Source organism: Fistularia commersonii, chromosome 36 (assembly GCF_037954325.1).
Source record: "Fistularia commersonii isolate RoL2024-O1a breed Wild chromosome 36, RoL_Fcom_v1.0, whole genome shotgun sequence".
Classification (NCBI taxonomy): Eukaryota; Metazoa; Chordata; class Actinopteri; order Syngnathiformes; family Fistulariidae; genus Fistularia; species Fistularia commersonii.
In genome coordinates, this window is record NC_141319.1 from 5,275,950 (window position 1) to 5,294,460 (window position 18,511).

At 45.3% G+C, this 18,511-nt stretch overlaps 1 protein-coding gene across 1 annotated transcript in view; it reads right to left on the reverse strand.

Annotated features, from left to right (window-relative positions):
- Positions 1-18,511, reverse strand: part of lama4 (laminin, alpha 4) — a 35,344-nt gene that overhangs the window by 10,053 nt on the left and 6,780 nt on the right. Inside the window, exons 2-16 of the mRNA XM_086143068.1 lie at positions 16,341-16,442; positions 13,188-13,315; positions 12,987-13,067; positions 11,740-11,954; positions 11,279-11,379; positions 9,690-9,870; positions 9,159-9,242; positions 8,926-9,077; positions 8,465-8,575; positions 7,435-7,546; positions 7,119-7,283; positions 6,483-6,676; positions 3,590-3,706; positions 2,545-2,693; positions 51-192 (exon numbers count right to left, since the gene is read on the reverse strand). Of these exons, the coding sequence (XP_085999194.1) occupies positions 51-192; positions 2,545-2,693; positions 3,590-3,706; positions 6,483-6,676; positions 7,119-7,283; positions 7,435-7,546; positions 8,465-8,575; positions 8,926-9,077; positions 9,159-9,242; positions 9,690-9,870; positions 11,279-11,379; positions 11,740-11,954; positions 12,987-13,067; positions 13,188-13,315; positions 16,341-16,442 (2,034 nt within the window). The remainder of the gene's footprint in view (positions 1-50; positions 193-2,544; positions 2,694-3,589; positions 3,707-6,482; positions 6,677-7,118; positions 7,284-7,434; positions 7,547-8,464; positions 8,576-8,925; positions 9,078-9,158; positions 9,243-9,689; positions 9,871-11,278; positions 11,380-11,739; positions 11,955-12,986; positions 13,068-13,187; positions 13,316-16,340; positions 16,443-18,511) is intronic.

Consider the following 18,511-nt stretch of genomic DNA (forward strand, 5'->3'; position numbering starts at 1 on the left):
ACGATGCAAGAAGATAGATGGGGTGCGTCGGGTGTTTTGATCCAACCTACATCTTCAGCCCTTTCGGATAAGTTCATGGTGGTGAGCGAAGTGATGTTGGCGTCGTTGATGTACTTCACGATGTTGTTGTAGACGTTGGCGGCGCTGATGGCCTTCTGGACAAAGCCATTGGCGTCGCTGTCTCTCAGGTCCCTGGGTGAGACGAGGTGACGGACACCACAGCTGGATTTAATGTTTCTAAAATCCATTCCGACGTACTCGTGTCAACAAAACTTCATTTTTGGTTCATCTATTCTTCAAAAAGTCATAAACCAAACGTCGAACTCGAAGAACAGAAATGCTTTGGCTCCTATCACCTTTCAGAAACCGATGTATGGCGACAATTACAGGCCGCAGCTGAAGAACTTAATACACAAATGAATATAGAATTAGATGTTTGCGTAAAATTCATTATCTATAGTGCTCATCAGGGTTGTAAATGTAGAGGCATGCAACCGTTGACCCTGTCATTCATACGCATGGAAAATTTAGAATCATTAATGAACCCCTGCAATGTTTTTGAACTGTGGAGGGAAATTAACCACTACCGTGTCGTCCGTTATTAAATGTAACATTATGAATTCATTTTCATGTCAGTTGTCTGAAAATACTCTCTACGATGTGACTTTTGGCAAGACCTTCTACAGATGTCCTTCAGGGGGAGCTATAGTTGTTTTTTTTTTTTTTAAATACAATCTGATACTCATGCTGATGTACAGGACTGTCTCAGAAAATTAGAATATTGTGATAAAGTTCTTTATCTTCTGTAATGCAATTACAAAAACAAAAATGTCATACATTCTGGATTCATTACAAATCAACTGAAATATTGCAAGCCTTTTATTATTTTGATATTGCTGATTAAGGCTTACATCTTAAGAAAACTCAAAAGTCCTATCTCAAAATATTAGAATATCATGAAAAAGTAATTTTTGTTTTTTTTAACTGCATTACAGAAGATAAAGAACTTAATCACAATATTCTAATTTTCTGAGACAGTCCTGTATGTGTATACATGTCCCTGTATATGTATCCAAAATCATTTCCTCAATTTTATTATTTTATACACTCGGCCTCCGACCCTGCAGCATCCTTCTACCCACATCTTCACCATCCTTCCTCTGTACGAGTCCAAACCATCTCAGTCTGAATTCTTGTTGAAATCTTCTTGTCAAGTCTTGGCAGGTGGACTTGGATTTGATAGTTCTGCTCTGAAGAAGCCTCTCAGATGAGGGGTGAAATGTCTTTTGGGGAAGAAATTCAAGTCCAGTTGTCAAGACAAGATTCACCATGACCTGGATGACTGAGAACTTCCAAAGACATGTCAGTCTGACTTTATCGCCGTGATTTAACAGGTGTTGTCCCTCTGATGGACACATTCCTGATCCTATGATCACATCATCATCTGCAAACATCGCGGAAACATCCATGGCAATTCCTCTTAACCTCCTCTGTCTGCCTGTCCATCACCGTAGAAGAAGAAGAAGGGATGCAGAGCTGATCCCTGATGTGCTCCCCTACCCATTATATCTTTCATTATACAGTATACCCTTCTTTTTCGCTGGGGTTACGTTCCAAAAACAACCCGTGATAGGCACAAATATTATACAATTAAATACTCTATTATACATCGCTGCTGTCGTCCTTCTGTTTTTTTTCTTCCTTCTTTATGGAACGAACGGAAGAATAATTCATTCTGTAGTGCCGACCTACAGCCGCATCGCTTTTACCTGCCCTTAGCATGTCCAGAAGTTTAAATTTATCTGCGATAGATAGCATCTTCCGCCGCCTTTTGTCGCTCCAGAGCATTTTGTCAACATTATGGGTTTTAGAGAAACTCGAAATCGCGAGAGAATTTGCACGTACGTCATGTAAATTCGGCGAGCTGTTTTACGTACGTGTACATATTAAACTGCAGCGTTATTGACGCACAGGTAGAGAAGAAGCGGAGTGACTTTCTAGCCGATCAGAATGCAGAACACAATGCACCATGCAAATCCGTGAAGAAGCGAAACCGTGAAAAGTAAAGCTCTTTATAGCTAGGGATCACTGTAATTTCAAACTTAGACTATTTAGCAAACATTGGTCATTTTTCCATCAATAAACTCCTTATATACCGTAAACATTAGCATACGCCGACACTGCAAAAGGATTTTTAAGTTGGATCCAGGCTACGGTTTCCCCTCATTTAAACTCAAAGCCATCGCATGATTTGCGTGTTTTCAGCCGACAGGAGCTCCTCTGGATCACCGCAGCCTCCGAGCCGTTGTTTGCGGACATTTGTTTCAAGAAAAGTGCTTCATTGTGCTCATTGAAGTTGTTGTTTATGTATTTCCTTTCCCCCCTATTCCGTGACTAGATTTCAAACATCAGGTCGGTTATAAATATTGACCTCCATAGTGATCCGCAGTGTTTACGCGTTGTCAAAAACATGAACTTGAAGTTAATTCTCTTTTCATGGATGGCATCTCATGCAGTTAAGCTTAATTCGGACACGATTCTTACTGCTCCAGGTCATCGGCCTGTCTCTCCAGCTCCTCGGCGTGCTCGGAGGCCCTCTGGACCAGATCTCTGTCCACCAACGAGTTTCTCTCCATCTTCTCCTGAAGCTTTTGGCCGGCGCCGTCAATCGCGGCATGGTACTGCGTCACATTCTGTCCCGATAGACGGACATGGCCGGACACACGTGTGAAGATATGCAAGCACAGATAAGGATAATACCTTAATGATCCCCATTGGGGGAATTTGAGATGAGTGAATTCTCAATATGTGCATTGATTGGATTGTATCCTTAAGTCGAATGAGTAAATTCCAATCAAACCCCATGATATGACACAAATATGATAAATAAATTCATAAATTCTCAGCAGCCCTGCAAACCCCTCCCCCGCCGACTGTAATGCTGCTCATTATATTTTTATGATCTACTGCTCAAAAAATAAAGGGAACGCTAGAATAACGTATCCAAATGAATGAAATATTCGGATGAAACACTTTGTTCTTTACACAGTTGAATGTCAAATCACACCAAAATGATCGATGGAAATCAAATTTGGAGTCGCACTCAAAATGAAAGTGGAAAAACACACGAAAGGCTGATGCAACGTTGATATTATATCCTTAAAACAAGTAAAATGAGTTGATGTTGCTTCCTAAGTGCGAAGTTTGATTTCATAGAAGTGTGATTGACTTGGAGTTACATTGTGTTGTTTTAGTGTCCCCTTTATTTTTTTTTTGAGCAGTATATAAATGCAGAGGTAGCTTACTTACAATTTGCACAATTCTGTACAGTCATTCATTTATTTATATAATTCTTATATTTTAATTGTATTTTTCTTTATTTATTTACATTATTTATTTATTTATTTATTTATTATTATCATTATTATTACATTTGATTCTTTGGTATTCACAATTTGATACTGCTACCCTTATGTGCCCCCCCCCCCCAAATTGCTCCTTGGTGACAAATATTTGATTCTGATTCTGAAACCTTTCCGTAGGATTAGACTAAACACGTAAAGGTTTGCACATAAAACTCATGCCTCACTTGCACCATGACGTCCATCTCGGCCGCGATACCCTCTGCTTCGGAGACGTGGTCTCCGGCCGTCCCCAGGGTTTCGTTGACCTCATTGTAGTCCTCGATCAGCCTCTGCTGCTTCGCCTGGGAGGGTTTTACAAGGATCCGGTTAAAGTCGGGCATTGTTGCAGGAGTCCAGGGTGCGGCGTTCACCCTCCCCACCATACCTTGAGTATGATGGCTGCATGACTGAGCAAGGCATGATGGGGAGACCATTTGATTTGCCCGAGTGGCCCGGCGGTGTGTTTACAGCCGATGTGCAGCTGGTGTAAACCGGTTTGTTTTGAAGTGAGGAAGAGCCACAGATTAGCCGGGGCTCCGTGTTTGCTTAGCAGACCATTCATGGCCTTTACAGCGGAGGGCCTGATCGTGGAGATCCCTGCCCCCGATAACACACATTCAAAGACTGGAAACTGAATTTCTAGGTTTTTTTTCTTGCTGGACCATGTGACCTAGCGTCATGCTAAGCGCTCCAAAACGACTAGAGGATTCTCACGTGAAAGCACAACAAGAAGTTCCACAAGACCAAAATGTCAGATTTGGAGAAAGATTATAAATAAAATGGGATTTTAAGGAGCCCATATTACTATCATACCTTGCTTGACTAAAAGCATTAAGGATTAAACTTAAATTACAGATATAAGGGTGCCTCTTTATTTATTATAGTAGTAGAGCTTCAACTATGTTCTTTGGCAGTTACAAGAGTAGTCAGATTACAAATGGATTTGCGAGGTTAAACGCTAAGAATAGTCTTCAATGGACTGTTTTGATTGGTCAATCATTCAATACATGTCTGGTTTAGACGTAGAATCCTCACAGGGATCAAGGAGACATCAGACGGACCGTTGTCCTTAAAGCAGGATTCTCCTTGTCGTGTCCTCACCGCAGCCTCTTACCCTGTCATTTGGGAAACTTGTTTCACGGCTTGCACAAGAACTGGAGGCAGACGTGGGAATATGCACAAGACGTGATACGGGAGCGCGGTATGCATGAGAAGAACATCTCTCATGAGCCCTTTTTGCAGTTCCTAGAACCTTTCCAGTAACTATTTTTTCATTCAGGGGCCGCAGACTTCAGCTCTTAGGACCATTTTAGCTCCTACTCAACGGAGAGGGTCTGTTTTTACATCAGAACTATGAGGGGTAAGTGCTTGTTAGAACTCATAAGCCACGTCCGTTATCCGATAACTTCTTGTGGACCACAAAGCACCATTTTTAAAAACTTCGGTGGTCATTTGTTGTCTTCCGACTTGGGACAAAATGGACGGAACCAGCTAGAAATGGACCAACCGAGAGGTCCAAGGCCTTCTGGCCCGTTAGGCTACAGAGGGGTTTCCAGGGCTTGCAGCAGAACATCAACATTTCGGCCAAAATAAGTACAGATTTAGCTAACGGAAGCAGTGCAGGGAGAAGATGATAACACCTCAACCCATCTGATCATCCATGAACACATTGGCAACTTCACTCCATGTCATCTTCCTCTTCTTCACAGTATATTGTGTGCTAAGAGTGCATGTTGCAGATGCTCGCGTCACACTGCTCTCCGCCGTGGTCCCTTACTAACTGTGTGGATGCGACACTAAAAGGATCCCCTGGAGCAGGCCAGTTCCCGGAGCCAAAATTCAAGCTGGGTAATTCGAAACCGTCCTGTCCGAAAGCGGCTATCCATGCACCGAGTTTGGCGTTTCGCGCTTTCTCACCCGAGTCCGACAGGAAGCCGTGACACAAACAGGAGCAGAGCGACAGCTCAACAGACCATTCGTCTGAAACCGAAACCCCTGCAGCATCGGAGAAGAACCATCCAAAAAATTCCAACATTTTTTACTGCAGCTTTGACTTTCTCAAATTTCTCTTCAGCGGTGCCTTTATCAGAGCTGATTAGATCATATAAAGGTGATAAAAGGGAATCACCAAATGGTTGATGAGTCTGTGCCTTTTCCGTTCTCTGCAACGCGAGAACTCCCGCTGGTTGAAACTTTTACAAAGAAGGTCAAATATCTGTGCAAAAGCCCTGGAAATCAGCACGGATCGAAATTTCGCCGTTGAAACTAGCGGGACTGGGACTTTAGCTTCTCCCCCTCGCTGGGCCTCCACTCAGAGCAGCTCCTCCAAGCCACAACAGATGGTGTTGAGTTACATTTCTAAGCGCTTCGGTACCGACATTGATATCCCGATTTGACACGCCAAGTTAAGCAAAACCCGATATCTGTTTCTCGCTCCCACAGTCTTTTACAAATACATAAATGAGCTGTGTTTGAAAAACGACGTGCAGAGATAAAGCTGGCGGCGAGGAGGAAGGGCTTTCACTTGGTTTATCATCAGGGAAGCCACGGAGGCGCCTCAGGGAACCCGAGGCCGTCCGATCGACCCCCGCTTTTGGTGTTTTAGCACGTGAAGGGTGAAATGAGACAAGAAAAACAATATTCCATATAGACCAAATCCATCCATCAAACACCCTGTCCTTTGGCTGATATTACAACTATTGTTTTTTTGTACAAGTTGTCAAAGTTTATTCGGTAAAATGGTCGACGCCTGTTGTGATATCACATGTCTGGATGTTTCCTTTCTGAACGTGCAGTTTTGACGTGTTTTCAGGAAACCGTTGGGGATCTGTAGTCATGTGTGTTGCGTTGTCAGGTACCGATTTTGAAATATGTGTATTTGTGTTAATGTTTGGGTGATATTGCCCACCCACTAATGGTATCGCTAAAGACTACATCGAGTCAGCTCCCCGATGGGGAATCGGAGGGGCAGCATGAGTTAGCCACCGCGGTTTGCGACCGCATTGTTTACATAACGTCGACCCAAAACTAACAAACACGGAGCAAGAGGGGAAGCTGGAGGAGGTCATGGGAAATCACCTCATTCCTCTGGAGTTTCAGGAGGTTGGCTCTGTTTTTGTCCCCCGTCTCCTTTACCACGCCGTCCGCTCTCCGGAGCGATCCCTGGGCGGCGGACAACTTGGCGGTGAAACGGGAAAGGAGCTCCCGGACGGGCGGCAGGCGGCCGTTGGAGCTCATCAGCTTCTTCTCCAACTGACGGACTCGCCTCAGCACTAAATTCCGAGTTTGGAAAAAAAACAAAGCGCGTCAAATCCGCGTCTTTCTGCGTGAAGTGAAAACGGACACATTTGATCGATAATGATTCGACAGTATCGAAGCGTGTTAAGCTCAGCACATTTTTTTGGTCCTGTGTGTGTGTGACGGTCAGCGCGTGATGAGATGCCAGCCGGCGATTCGGTCCTTTCAGATTTCCAGCGGGTTTTAATAACAGCCGCGATTGTGCGGCGGACACAATCGGCCAGATGTACGCCGTATTTGAGCGTTTCGGGAGGAATGTTTTTCTTTAATAGCTAATGGCCGGTCCCCGTGTCGATCCCATCCCATGTGAAATTACCGGTTGTGCTTGGTTGGGTGAACCCTTTGAAAATGGGAAGCTGGGCGAAGCGGATTTGTGCGGTTGCAGCTATTTAAGCGCTCGTGGACAAAGTGGCTCACAGTCATGGGCCTCCGTTGACTCGTCCGTGGTGATGGGCTCTTTCGGGGACAGGTCCAGTTTCCGCATCCAGGACACCATTCCCTCCGCCTTCTCTGTGTTCTGTCTGACCACCTCCGGGTCCACGTCCTGGTGAACGCTGTACAGCTCCCAGTCGTGGACCATCTCTGCACACAGATACAAAGCGACTCAGGCTACGGCTTTTGGAGGTCGTACCTTCGAAAGAGTAGCGCGAGTCTTAAGCGTCGGTGTTGACATCGGCGTGAAAACCGACGAAATGAACGATTCCGAGTCAGCTCGAGCAGAGAGGTCAAGCACCTTCTATTTGTGTGTTGAGGTTGGTGAGGTTTGTGCTGAGCTCTTTGGCCACAGTGAAGGTCTGCAGAGAGTTCTCATCCAGCGCCGAGCCCAGAGCCTCCACCACGCTCTCCTGGGAAAGCAAAAAAATAAATCAGCGTCCAACAGCTCTGGCTTCTAATGTCCGGTTGAAAGCGTTCTTCGCTCGCCTCGGTTAGCGGTAGCTATCGGAGAATTCCGGCCAAACATTTAACTTGTGCTTCACTTGCGTTTCGGGTCTATAAAATAAAACAGTCACGTGAAGGCTATCATTTCCTGGTATACAGGAAACCCTTGTTTTTCGCGGGGGTTACGTTCCAAAAAGAACCCGTGATAGGCAAAATCCGTGAAGTAGAAACCTTTCTTTTTTTTTTTTTTACAATTATCATACAATTAAATACTCTATCATACATCGCTGCTGTCGTCCTTATGTTTTTTTCTTCCTTCTTTATGAAACGAACAGAAGATTCATAAATTCCGTAATGCCGACCTTCAGCCGCGTAGCTTTTACCTTCCCTTAGCATGTCCAGAAGTTTAACTTTTGGGCCCTGCAAGGTGCTTTTGTCGGTCCAAAACCTTTTATTCAACATTATGGGTTTTAGAGAAACTCGAAATCGCGAGGGAATTTGCACGTACGTCATGTAAATTCGGCGAGCTGTTTTACATACGTGTACATATTGAACTGCAACGTTATTGACGCACAGGTAGAGAAGAAGCGGAGTGACCTTTTAGCCAATCAGAATGCAGAACACAACGCACGACGCAAATCCGTGAAGTAGCGAAACCGTGAAAAGTAAACCGCGTTATAGCGAGGGATCACTGTACCTTGTAAGTCTATCATGGTAATATAAATACAGAATCGTCTCTTCCAGGCTTATTTCTGGCTTGGTGAATCCATCAGAAATGCATTTTGTGAACCGAATCTTTGACTTTTGACACCGATACGAAAACAACCGACCGAGCCGACTTATGTGTCGCGAGCCGTCGGATGAAAGAGGCCAGAGCCACAAACCATTTCTCCCAGCTGTTTGATGTTTAACACCACAGCGTCTGCATCCTCTTCCAGCTGCCCGGTCTGGACCCTCATCATCGACGACTTGTTTCTCCACGCTTGAAATTGTTCCTGTGCGGACGAGGCAAATGGTTTAAAAAGCCAGGGTACGTGACGCTCAGACCCAAGACAATGCCCACATCCATTCATCCAGGTGGATTATTAACAGATATGATGGCAAAGGAGTGGTATTAATAGAGACTAATCTATAATTACCGATTGAAATTGGATCCTCTTAACTTTACAAGCATTTTATTAGACTACAAGTCTCAGTCAAACGGCGCCTGATTTGTTTGGCTCGCCGGTCATTTGCCGTCTCGCCTCGGAAAAGGTTCTGTTTCGTTGACGTTCTTCCACCGGGAGCAGCAAATCTTGATCATAAGATAATTATTTTTCAAATGCATTCACATCAGCGCGTGTACCTGTAAGCGGTGAGCGGTGTAATTGTAGTACTTGAGGCGATCGTTGGCCGCAGCCCCGGTTGAAATGTTCAGCACTCCGACTCTCAGCTGGTCCAGTGTGTTATTGGACAACTTCAGGTCTCCGATTAGGTGCCAGATACATTCATCGCAACCTGAAACCCGGTCGGATGCGACGGTTACGAAGGGGCGGTTTTACCGTCGGGAGTGTTAAGTTTGTGTCTGTGAGCCCTTACTGATGTTGCAGAGGTTGACCGTCGCAGCTTCTGGCAGACACTCTCCGGTATGCATGTCACAGTGACTGCTCTCGCACTCGCACTCTGCAGAAACAAACGCAGATACGGGCTTTCACAAAGAACGAAAGTTATAAAAACTATAGTCAGACTCGCGTGGAGCCGGAACTGCATCTGCGCGCTTGCAAAAATACAGTATATGTTCAGAGCCACAGATGGCTTCTTGGCTGGAGGCACTGCACATCTGTCTCGTGGCTTCTCTTGTGTGGGACTGATGTTTTAGTAGCTGTGTACAGATCTGGACTAGCTGGTGATGTTATCCCGCTCTCTGCTGAGAGAGTCTGCGGCCAAAAGGGTCGCAGTTCCGAACAGATGCTTCCTCTGGCCGCGGTAGTGGGTGTGGGAATACGAGTACATCACGGAAGTTCTCTGGGAATACCCTAAGTGCGCTGAGTGTTGCACCAAATGGTCTGGGAACAGTTCAAGTGAGCCGGAGAACATTCTCCACGCTGATTGATGGATCGCGGGACTTACTCTTGCAGCCGGAGGGGCTGTAGTCCCAGTAGCCCGGGAGGCAGCGCTCGCAGTAACGCCCTCCGGCGCCGGGGCGACACAGGCAGCTGTGGGTGAGAGTGTGGCAGGTGGGACGAAGAGATGCCGGCCCGCATTCACATCTCCGGCACCCCTGACAGCTGGAGAAACCGGAGTAACCCTCCTACGGCACATGAATAGAGCATTGTTACCTCGCAGTCGGTCGCCGTTTAAAAACGTTCAAGTACAGCGTACGCTTGTGGGTCCCTTCCTCGTCATGCTCGCTAATCGTTCTTATCGTTACCGTTTACAGCCACTGTTTGTAAAACTTCCCTCGTTCATCATGTTTCTGACGGCGAGCCAAGAAGACAGATGCTCTTCTTGGAGCTGGAGACCCTTCCTCCCACTGATGACGGCTTAGCGTTTGGAATTCGAAAGCCTTCGGTGTCAGAGGTCATCAAATACGCATTCCAGCAACTCCGGCGTCCCCTCATCTGCAGAGCATGTCGGGGATCGTCCGGAGCTACTTTCCTGACAAACACGCCATACGAAAGCGATGGCGCTAAGCTTCTCCGCCGCTATGAGATTAGCCTGAATAAAATAAGCGCAATAGTGTTTTTAACCAACGTTGGTGCATCACAGCAATGCCGAATTCACCATCTAAAGCAGGAGTGTCAAACTCATTTTCACCGAGGGCCACATCGGCATCATGGTTGCTAACGGCTACTCTTAAGACACATTAAAGTTAGCTTTCACCGCCGCGGTGTTTTTGGATGCGGCTTTCGTCAACACATTCTGCTGCCATCGTAGTTTGGCCTTTAATTCGTGGACAAGTTGTTGTTTTTCTGGAAGGCTGATTTTAGCATACTTAGCTCTGTGCTAGATGTCAAAATGCCGACGTAGATTGTACTCTCTGACAAGCAACACTGCCTGATAACACAAAGGACATACGTTTTTTTTTCCCCTTGAAGCACAAACATGTAGTCATGTATTGACTTTCCCATCTTCCTTGAAACAGCCTTCCATCTGCATCAACGTTTCTCGTCCTGGACATTTAGGGATCATTTGTATTTCCAAATTCCACTTGTTTAAAATGGCATGGATGCAGTTTGTGGATTGTTGTCTCCAGATCATCCGCATCCTTTTACCAATATATTCTCTATCTCTGTATATACCCTAAACTGAGACATATGGAATCAAATCACCAAACCGAACACTATATCGAGCCTTCGTTTTAAGAAGGTGAACCTTCTTCCTCCCAAGGCCACCCTGTGAGCGTCAGTCTTCTGATGAGGAGGTTTTTATCGGAGGACGCAAATGTCTTCACTTTACGTCACGACAAAGTGAACGCATGAAGCAAAACACACACATGGAATATTTGTTTGGTGACTGTTGGAGGCAGGAGTGTCACGGTGGTGGCGTTCATCCCGGACCGGCTGCCACATCTGGAGACAAATGTTGACAATTTAGCATCTCCAATGAACCCGGGATCCGGGCGGACCGCGCTGCCCGTTCCCTGTCCGGAGCAACACCTCGGCAGAAGTCCCATGTTGTGACACTTGAGCATAAACTTCCCCTCGGTTTTTCCTCACCTCGCACCGGTCACAGAGTCGTCCGGTGACCCCTGGCTTGCAGTGACACACTCCGGTTCTGTCGTCGCACGAGGAAGTGCCGCATTTGTCACACTTGCACTCTGAGACGGGGCGCGGAGACAAAGGCGTTAGAGGTCAAAACCATGTCAGGAGCATGGAAAGGGGTATTTTTGGACATGGGCATTAGAAGGCTCCCAAACGTAATCCATATATAATCTTTGATTCTCAGTTGTGAACTTCAGCTTCTGTTACATTGCCACAGACCACTTTGCTGAAAAGAACATTCCATGCACCATTTATCATCATTTTTATTTTACGATTGTTATTTTTATGCGCCAAGTCAGACTTGAGGTGATGTCACAAAGAATGCTTTCTGCAACTGACCCCCCCCCAAAAAAAACCCCTCTGCAAACAAAACGACTGCCCCCGATGCAATGGGTCAACATTCGCGGCTCTCCTACCTTGGCAGTTCTTGGCGTGGATTGCGTCGCCGTGGAAACCGGGGGCGCACCTCTCGCAGTTGGACCCGGAAGTGTTTCCCCAGCAGTGTTGGCACTTGCCCGTCACGTTGTGGCACTCGTTGAAGATCAGGTTGGGGTCCGAGTTGCCGTTGCAGTTGCATCTCTTGCAGGAATTGCCGACCGTCATTGGGTTTCCATAGTGACCCGGCGCACACCTGGAATGGATTTCATGTCATTCCACCACGAAGGAGTTAGCGACAAATACGTTAGCATGGGGACAAAAGTGGAATCAGAGGACTGTTGCATTGATTCTGTCCGATACAGTAAGACAGAAAACGAACCACGGCTTCTTTCCCTTTGAATGTTGTATGCCAGTTTTATTTGGCAAGTACAGTAAACCCTCGCTAGTTCGCCGTTCGGCTTTCGCGCCCTCGCTACTTCGCGTTTTTCTTTTGCAATTCAGTTTTTGCGATTTATCGTTCTTTAGTGTTTTTTTTTTTTTTTTTTTGCGGTATTCGAATTTTTCGCTTTCATGACGAAATAGCCATATTGTACAGTAAAAAAAAAATAGTAAAAATATCATAAAATTAAGCTAAAATGAATCTCATGAGATGAATAAAAAAACAAGTTCTCCTTTGCTTGGAGGAGATGGCTTTTCCAACATGACTCCGACAAGAAGAGGGGGAAATCGATCTCGCGCTCAAACCACTTGACAAACGCCGCAAAAGACCAGCAAAATACGTCGCAAGACGGCGATATGATTCTGTCGGTCCACTTTTGTAACTTGACGGACAGTTTGTAAAACCAGAAACAAAAGCAGAGGCAGAATCTGCCTGTAACGATGGTTTCTGAAGAGAAAAACGGCAGTAAAGAAAACAGTGCAGGGAGGTTCGTCGCGGGTTAATATATCTGTAAATACAATCAAAATGATCACGCAGAAATTCACTTTTTTTAACACCCGCGAAAAGTGAGGTTCCGCTGAATCTGGAAACCAGACACGTTTAGAGCTCCGATCCGACAAAAGCCGGCGGACAAACAACACCGAACAAACAGAGAAGGAGCGCAGGCCACGACTTGGCTGAGCCCACTCGGTTATAGCTGTTTTGTTTGTTTTTTTTTCTCAAACTGCTGCTTTAACAAAGGGTCGACGCATTAATTTTGTATTTTGTCTTTCCCTTTATCCCTTTTTTATCGAAAGACGGCGACACTGAACGCGTCAGGTCGGGTGAAAGCCCTCCGGCACTGACCTCTCGCAGGAATGTCCGGCGTAGCCCTCTTTGCACTTGCACCGCACAGCGGCGCCTCCCCTGTCACAGTACACTGCAAAGCTGGTCAAACAGACGGGAAAGTATTTCAGTGCACACACACACACACACACACACACACAGGGGCATTGTTTACCAACGGGCAACTGTCTGGCTGCGGGGGGAAAGAACAGACTGGCTCACTTGTTGGAGGGGATTGAGAGCGGGCAAGGGCAAAGTTGACAGCTGTGGCGTCCGCTCGGGCCGGCGGCCAGCATGTAGCCGTCTTCGCACATTTCGCAGAAATCGCCGGTGCTGTGGTCCCTGCAATTCTGAACACACACACGTTTGTCAACGGTAGCGCTCCGAAAGGTCAGCGCGGCCCGGGAGGCGCAAACATGTATCTCTGGCTATCTGGTGTCAAATGGGCAGGAGCCACATTCGCACTCAAGTTGGTGGAGTCTTTCAGTCTCACGTGATTTCGTTATTTTTCACGTTATTTCCACGTGATTATCATAATTTAAATAATGATAATACGTAGGATCTGTATTGCGCTTTTCATGGTACTCAAAGACGCTTTACAAGTGACGAAAAGCCGCAACTTTCTTCACTTAAACAACGATTTGGCTAATATATGTATTTTTTTGTGGGGGGGGCTAATTAGCTTCACGCCGCTAAAACATTTATCCTCGTCACATCGGACCCATGAAATGATCGGGAAATTCTGAGTCCGTTCAACTCCGACACCGAAGAAGACGACTTTGACGGTTTTAGTGCGCAGGAGGAAGACCGAGATAGCGATCGGCTAGCCGGTGCGGCTAATATTGAGGTGCGGTTAATAGTCTGGAAATTACAATATTTTTCCACCTGATATCATTTCGTCAAGGGCATGAAATGGTTATTTTCCCAATATGTCAACATCTTCTTGTCTTGGCAACTTGAATTTCTTCACTCGAATGAGTTTCACCCCTCGTCCGAGAGGCTTTCTCGCTTTTCGGACGAGGGCCGAAGCATCTTCGAGTGTGGAAATGCAAGTCCGGCTGCCAAGACGAGAAGCTTTTGACAAGAATCGCCATCATCACCTGGATGACGGAGAACTTCCACAGACATTTTCTTTTTGCCCGAATAAACCCTATTGTTATCCTTCCTGCCATTTCAGTGCCCAACATTTAGGTATCAACGGTGTCATATCATACACCGGTATATTTTGACTGTTTCACATCCGCTGCTACATGTCATTCATTGTCTCCGCTGCTTATCCAGCACTTAAAGGGGGCTGGAGTCGATCCCAGCTGTCCCTGGGTGGGAGGCACCCGATGACAAACCGCCGTACGCTCACTCATTCACACACCCGGGTAATTTATGGTGTCTAATGAACCTCCTGGATGGGAGGAAACCGAAGAAGCAGGGAGAAAACGGACACCTTGGAAAGGCCTCGTGTCGGAATCGAACTTCTTGCTGCGCCGCCGTGCTCCTGCGATATGTAAATAGTCATATTGAGCCTTGCTAAGTTCCTTAATTATATAATAGTGCAAACTAAAAGCATAAATGAAGGCACAATATAACCTTAAATCACTATTATAGACCCGCCTAGAGAACCTCAGTGTTTCAACAAGAAGCTGCATGTTTATTTAAGTTATCAGGCTTCCTCGTCCTCCCTGCTGTTGTGACAAAATGACGAATAGCTGCAAACATCTTCCTGACGCTCGCAGCTTGCGGCCAAAACAAATTCACGGGCAGGCCGGCCGAGTCCGGGGGCGTAAAAGAGGCGTAAACCCTTGGCGAGAAGGGACATAATGTGATGGATCACATAATGATACTTTAAACGTAGCCCAAATTTAATGCCCTGCTATTTTTCCTCTATTAAAAAAAACCCGCTTCGACAATACAGATCACGTGGGTTTTGTTTTTCCCCTTTTGGGTGTCCGGTAACTCTGCTGGGGTTTAGTCTTACCGCGAGTTGCATTCAAGTGTCTGGCGCGCATGTTTGAATTCGTAACACCGATTAGTCACAGACACTGGATGAAAGAGTTCATGCAGTCGACTTCTTCTTCTCGTCCTTTCGGCTTTTCCCTTCAGGTGTCGACACAGTGAATCAACCTTCTCTGTCTAACCCTATTCTCTGTATCCTCCTCCTCTCTCACCGACTACCTTCATATCCTCTCTTACTACGTCCATAAATCTTCTCTGGTCTTCCTCTAGACCTTCAATTCCAGCATCTGTCTACCAATATATTCACTATCCCTCCTTTCTACATGACCGAACCATCTCAGTCTGGCTTCTCTGACCTTCAAAACATCTAACATGTGTTGTTCCTCTGATACCCTCATTCCTGATCCTGGTCACTCCCAAAGAGAACCTCAACATCTTCATCTCTGCAACCTCTAGTTCTGCCTGCTGTCTTTTGGTCATTGTAACAGTTTCTAGGCCAAACATCATCGCTGGTCTCACCACTGTCTTGTACACCTTTCCTTTCATTCTGGCCGATAGTCTTCTATCTCTAGGTACCCCTGACACTTTTCTCCACCCATTCCAACCTGCTTGGACCCGTCTCTTCACCTCTTTTCCACACTCACTGTTGCTCTGGACTGTTGACCCCGAATACCTGAAATCCTCCAGCTTCTTGATCTCCACTCCCTGTAGTCTCACCGTTCCACCCGGGTTCCCCTCATTCACACACATATATTCTGTCTTACTGCGACTAACTTTCATTCCGCTCCTTTCCAGAGCATACCTCCACCTCTCTAGATTTTCCTCTACCTGTTCTCTGCTCTCACTACAGATCACAGTGTCATCTGCAAACATCATGGTCCATGGGGATTCCTGTCTAACAAGAAGGGGCTCAGAGCTGATCCTTGATGGAGTCCCACCTCCACCTTGAACTTCTCTGTTACCCCTACCGCACACCGCACCACTGTCTCAGAGCAAGCATACATGTCCTGCACCGGTCTAACATACTTCTCTTTCCGGTGATTAAAATAATGACGTGTAGGCACAGCGGCGCAGTGTTTAGCGCTACTGCATCACGGCAATGGAGGCTTTCTGTGTGGAGGCTCCACGTAGCTCCACTCCTTCTCGACGGGTTCCTGCCACGGTCCAAAAAACACTCAGGAGGTTCATCCTAAATTGCTCGGACTCGTGAATGAGAGAGTGAGTGGTTGCAGGATAACTGGGAATGGATGAATGTTATTATCGTGATGCGCATGACAACAGTCTGATGGCCCGTGACGTCTTCAGATTTATTGGTTCATAAACTCATTCACCTTTCGCGTGTGTGTGTGCTGAGCATGTGCTTTCTTTCAATGCTTGCATGAGGTCTTTGGGAGAAAAAAAAAAATCGACAAACGGTGAACTTACTATACAGATGCCGCTGATGTCCTCACAGTAGTCGGCGTGGCCCTTGCAGTTACACGGCAAGCAAACGTTTTTCTCGCTGAGAAACGTTCCCTTCTTGCACACCTGCAGGGGGGAAAGAGAGAAATTAAAAATATTTGCAAGTTGCTGTTTAAATAGCTTTTCTCTATCTGCCCGCTGTCTTTGGAAAACAAAATCCGGTGTCACGTTGTGATTCGCCCCCCCCCCCCGCCGACACAATGGCCTCTTTGTCGCCTCCTCGAAAGCACATCTTCGTGTTTGATCGTGTTTATCCCGAGAACGGAACGTAGTTTGGCTCGCGGCATCTTTGCCGGGACCCCAAAACACTTCCGACAAGCACAAACGGGTATATTAAATCAAATTCGTTGTAACAAAGGTTTCAATTTCTGGTTTAAGCAGGTTTAAGTCCCGTTGTGCGTAAACCTTTTTACGGCGAGGGTTAAGCTGTTTGTGCGCGTAGCTGCAAAACCGATGCTGTAACCTCAGGTGTTGGTTGACACCGAAATATATAAATCATCCTGGACTGTGGCAGCGGTGGGAGCGGGAGGCCACCCAAGTGTCTGCAGCTAGAATTATTATTAGCTATAAGCTCCGTTTCCTGCCTCCTAATCTCTGTCTAATGGCTCCAACTGAATTATATGAATTGAATTTGAGGATAGAATCCGATAAAGTTGACTTTATTGATCACGCAACTGGGAATTTCAAGTCGAGTGCAACATTTTTATAGAGATATGAAAAAAAAAAACAAAGTTGACCCGCACAGGAGAGAATGGATGGTAATAAACTCCCCAAAAAATTAAGGGAACATTGAAAAAACACAATGTAACTCCAAGTCAATCACACTTGTGTGAAATCAAAGTGTCCAACATTGGATCAGCCTGAAGTGTGTTTTTACACTTTCATTTTGCATTTAAATCCAAATCCAGACCTCCATGGGTAAAAAATTTGATTTCCAATGATAATTTTTGCGTGATTTTGTTGTCAGCACATTCAACGATGTAAAGGACAAAGTATTTAATGAGACTATTTCATTCATTCACATCTAGGATGTGTTATTTTAGTATTTCCTTTATTTTTTCAGCAGTGTATTAATATAGATCTAAATATTGCACAGAGGTTGGTGAAAGATCAAGATAGGAGGTGGAATGGTAGTGCATTTTTTTTTCAAATCCATTAATTTATTTTTTTTATTTACCACATGATGTCACTTGATTTGGATCTTTATTCAACTGGAATCAGCCTGAACATGATGAATTGTCGTTTCACTATAAGATAAGATATACTTTATTTATTCCCATAGGGGAAATTCTTTTGTCACAGTCGCGCAACAATGTCAATATAACTAAATATGAGTGTAAATTTAAATAAGAGACAATTAAAAGATAGCAAAAAAACATCCGCAAAAAATAGACAGCAAAATGCACGACAACAAGAATGAAAATAGATGGATGAAAATAAATTAAAAAAAAGAAATAAGAAGAAATAGAAATACAGGAAAATAAGAGATTTTATAAAGTACCTCCCTCCAAAAGCTATTGTACGTTCGCTTACAAAATAAATCAAATAGCATCGTTTATGCTTATCATGTCACCCTTTTGGATGCTTTACAAATGGCAAATAAATAAATAAAAAATGAAATACAACGTAAATATTTTTACGGAAAAATAAAAATCCTGTAAGCAAGTGAATAAATAATAATAATAGTAATAAAAATTATTAAATTGAAATCAGCACAGGGAGAATTCTTCGGTCTTATCATTTGCACTAATATTAATTGCGCTGCTTCAGATCCGATGTGAGCTTTTCCATTTTAATAGTTAATAGGAATAACAACGGTGAAATCTTCCCCCATTTTTGTGGCGCCCCCTGGAAGCCACAGCGCCGTCACATTTGCCGTCATTGCCCGACGGGCTGGTCGGCTCGGGACGGAAACCATTATTTTGCAATCGCGGCTTTGTTTCAAAATCAACACGGATTAAAAGGCTGTAAAAAAAAGACGCCGTTCGGCTTCGCTAACTAGCGTGTCGCAGGGGAGCTCGGGTAAACACCGGTGACCGGCCGGTGATGAGGATCTCTAGTCTGCCGGCGACTCACAACTCTCACACTGGACAGGATTTAATCCAATTAATGCGGGGCAGTTTGACCGAAACAAA